The sequence below is a fragment of the Oncorhynchus clarkii genome, chromosome 20 (assembly GCF_045791955.1).
Source record: "Oncorhynchus clarkii lewisi isolate Uvic-CL-2024 chromosome 20, UVic_Ocla_1.0, whole genome shotgun sequence".
Taxonomy (NCBI): domain Eukaryota; kingdom Metazoa; phylum Chordata; class Actinopteri; order Salmoniformes; family Salmonidae; genus Oncorhynchus; species Oncorhynchus clarkii.
The window spans coordinates 23,463,533-23,467,115 of NC_092166.1; the positions used below are offsets into that span (position 1 = coordinate 23,463,533).

The 3,583-nt window shown below is 41.4% G+C and overlaps 1 protein-coding gene across 1 annotated transcript; it reads right to left on the bottom strand.

The window, feature by feature from the left end:
* Window positions 1-414: 414 nt before the first annotated feature.
* On the bottom strand, window positions 415-3,250 carry LOC139377340 (tiggy-winkle hedgehog protein-like). Its single transcript, XM_071120363.1, has 3 exons — window positions 2,942-3,250; window positions 1,474-1,735; window positions 415-1,091 (listed from the first exon to the last, which is right to left on the bottom strand). The coding sequence occupies exons 1-3, from the start codon at window positions 3,248-3,250 to the stop codon at window positions 415-417; spliced, it is 1,248 nt and encodes a 415-aa protein (XP_070976464.1).
* Window positions 3,251-3,583: the final 333 nt, after the last annotated feature.

Here is a 3,583-nt window from a genome sequence, read left to right on the forward strand (position 1 = left end):
TTTCAGTAGGCTTGAGCATTTATGCATTTACAGACATAAAGGCACTTATTTCATAGGATAACTAATTTTTCTGTTTTTGAACTATGTATTGGGGATTTTGGAAAACGAAATGTGAGAATGTATTTGTTCAGGCTAACATACAAGCTACATGTACACAAATATAATTTATTGAGGCAATGCTTCATGTTCATCCATGAAAATATAAGTCAGTTCACATAACATTAAACAATCATTTAAAAAAAAAACATGTTTAGAAATACATTTGTCACAGATTTTTCACACTATTCTAGACGAATAAATTCGACTGGTTCATGATAGGAGGAATACATAAGAGAATAAATAAGAATATACATGTATGGCTCCAGTGCCCAAAAGTATTTCCATATTTAAGAACATTGTGTCTTTGAAATGGTCTCAACTTTGTGACATTCCAAGGGGATGAAAGGAGTTTCTGTCCAGCAGCAATGTCCCTATGTGGTATAGAATGTCTGAGTACCAGTCTATTCCATCTCTCTGAGGGATTTCCTCGCGCTCTTTGACTAGACCTGTCAAAGACATCAACGCGTGACCCAACCGGACTGGTGCAAATGCCCAGTGCGCCCATTTGTGGTCCTCGATTACCGCGTAACAGCTCGCCAAAACATGGTCAACTATGATGGTTCCTTGTGAAGTCACTGGTGCATAAGATCCCTCGTATTCTTCCACGTAAATCCTTTCCACAGTGACTGCCTTTAGGTGGTCTAGTGCCTCGTCCACGACAAACACCTGTTGCCCAGGTTTTACATTACTGGCAAACACTGCAGTCATATCGCCATCCGTAACGTTATTGGTGACGAAGACAAGGTGTGCCGGCGTCAGTCTTAACTTTCTGTTGGGCTTCTCCGTTTCAAAAACATAAAATTCTCGACTTGTTACTGGATCTCGGTCCATGAACATAAGGAAATCGCTAGATACAATATGTCCTTCTTTGTCTGCAGCTAACACTTTGTCGCCCACCTCCAGTTCCTTTACCAGCTTGCTCCGACCATCCTCGAGAAGAACTGAGGCGGATCCTGGGAAGCAGCCACCCGATTTTGCAGCAACTGAATTTTCTAGAGAAGAGCGGAGAATAAATATAATTAAATAATACAGAATTTGGACCAAGTCACTATTGCCATTTACATTTATAAATGTAAACCGAATGAACTGGACAAATATGGGACCTACTGCTCTAACAAATGGGGCATAGCAGTTGATCGGCTACACTGCAACATGAGTCACAGGCATTGTCTTATAACTTTGTAACAACAAGGCACATACATAGGCCTATCGAACACAAAACTTAACGAATAAATTGTTTTCTTGGCATAGCTACGTACTACGTATGTAGTAAACAGTTCATGAACGGTTGTGGAAATAATGTTGACATTTTTTGGACAACATTTCAAATGTACATACAGTATTATTATTATTATTTGTTCATTTGTTATTTACCTGCTTTCACAGAACAATGAATATGGGCTTTGGATTCATAATTGACCCAGTCGAATCCCGCCTCCACTGCGAGCCTGGATAACATTCCATACTTGTTTTTATCTCTGTCAGAGGTGGTGATATCCACAGCCCTTCCTTCATAGTGTAAAGATTCCTCGAAATGGTGTCCATCCTCGTCCCAGCCTTCTGTCACGCGCAGCTTCACTCCCGGCCACTGATTCATGACTGAAATGGCCAAAGAGTTCAGTTTGTCCTTACATCTCTGAAAAGGAGAGAAAGATAATTGAGATATCGTGAAACACAAGGGGTTAAACAGGAGGGTCTCACACGCACACACACACTCATGTACAAGACAGGGTGAAGACAGAGTCGTATATAAAAGCATCTGTTGATTCATTTTTCGATTTGAAAGGCACGGCCTTTAATGTCAGAAAAATATGTAACATTATTTTTTATGATTCTCATCATATGTGTGAGGCTCATTATTGTAGAGGTTGCATAACTTTCATTGCACGCTTGAACGAACATCAAATGCAACTGACCACCCCAGAGACCCTGCGGCTGTCATCGGTCAAATTAAAACATACACAAATCCCAAGCCACTTTCGATCGATAACTGAGTGGTACTAAAAAGTAGGCTATTGTTCAGTCAGATTTTAACAAGTCATAATTAGAGGAAAAAGTTGTCTATATAGGTCTTGGGCTCCTGCCTCCGAACTATGCAAATTAAGCATAGATCCACAGGCAATACATACCGCAACTGTTTAGGATATAATTACAAATTATATATACTATTACATCAACTAAAATCAGTTGACCCATCTACACATCAGAATTAAGTTTAAATATCAGAGTCAAATTCAGAAGGAATCCTCTCTCTCTCTCTCTCTCTTTCTGCGTCCGTGTGTTTAAGCGAGAGAGAGGGAAAGAAAGAAAGAATGAGAGCGATATACAGACAGAGACAGACAGATAAACAGAGGCAGAGATGTAGGCTATTGTTATGGGTCCAGCTGAAAGGATAACTTGTTATTGATAGATCATAGAGACTTACTGAACGACTGAGGGAGGGAGGAAGGGGGGGTAGTCTATAGTTCAAGTGTATCCTAGCCTAACATTAACCGTCTAGAACCAACCCCTTTAATGAGTTGTAGCAGTCGTGCACGGGGCATCCATAACGACGTCTTAATTTTCATGCTCGGATAAGCCCAACTGGAGACATAAAGGGTAGAACTGTCCATATACAGAAATAGTCCGATATGGTGCATAGATCTATTTTAAGCCATTTCAAACTATCAAAGCCTACATAGGTTTGCATAGTAACCATAAATGTCATTCGTCGATGTTTAACAACTGTCACTTCAAACTGAGCTGTCATTCATTATTCTCGTGCCAAATGATCACCCAGGACTCACAAGATGCATCTCCATGCGCTTACTCAATGTCTCACTATACGTCTTACTATCCCCACCTGTGTCATAAGTCTGTCAGCATTAGTGTTTTCCTCATCTTTGAAAATAATGTCAGGATTGTAGTTTGGTGTCAGGTCTTTAAATCTTTCAGAGTTCCTTGTGATCTTCCCTTCGTATTTGCCACTGGCCCCAAGGGTCTTCTCTGCCACGTTGGGAATGAACTGCTTGTAAGCCAAAGGCTTCAGTTTTTTCGGATGTCTTCTTTTTCCATATCCCCTACCTGGACCACAGGCGAAGCCAGCGGATACTAAAGACAGGCAGATGAAGCCCACAAGCGCAAGTCTTATCGACATCAGCATCATGTCCATTGGATTAATTGTCTTTAGGTTCCTGTGGTGTAGGCTGACTATATCCACTCGCTTATCTCGGAGTATCTCACTCTCTACCCTGTATCCGTTTCTTTCTCTCTACTCTAGAAGGAGGATGTCAAACGACCCTCTACTGAAGCAGGTGCCGTAATGACAGTTATGTTGTATGTCGCTGCTCCCAGAGCACATTGGAGCTTGTGCTGCTGCTGCTTCAGAAATCGCCGTTTGACGGTGGATAGCCGTAGCCCAGACTCCGGTCCAGACGCGTGAATGACTTGGCTTCATTCTGCTCTAGTGCTCTATATTTGATAGCTCATCAATGTATGTGAAGTA

Coding starts and splice junctions, on each gene's coding strand:
- LOC139377340 (XM_071120363.1), bottom strand. CDS start 3,250: ATGGACATGATGCTGATGTCGATAAGACTTGCGCTTGTGGGCTTCATC. Junction 1,736..2,941: donor CTGACAGACTTATGACACAG/GTGGGGATAGTA, acceptor TCTCCTTTTCAG/AGATGTAAGGACAAACTGAA. Junction 1,092..1,473: donor TCATTGTTCTGTGAAAGCAG/GTAAATAACAAA, acceptor GCTCTTCTCTAG/AAAATTCAGTTGCTGCAAAA.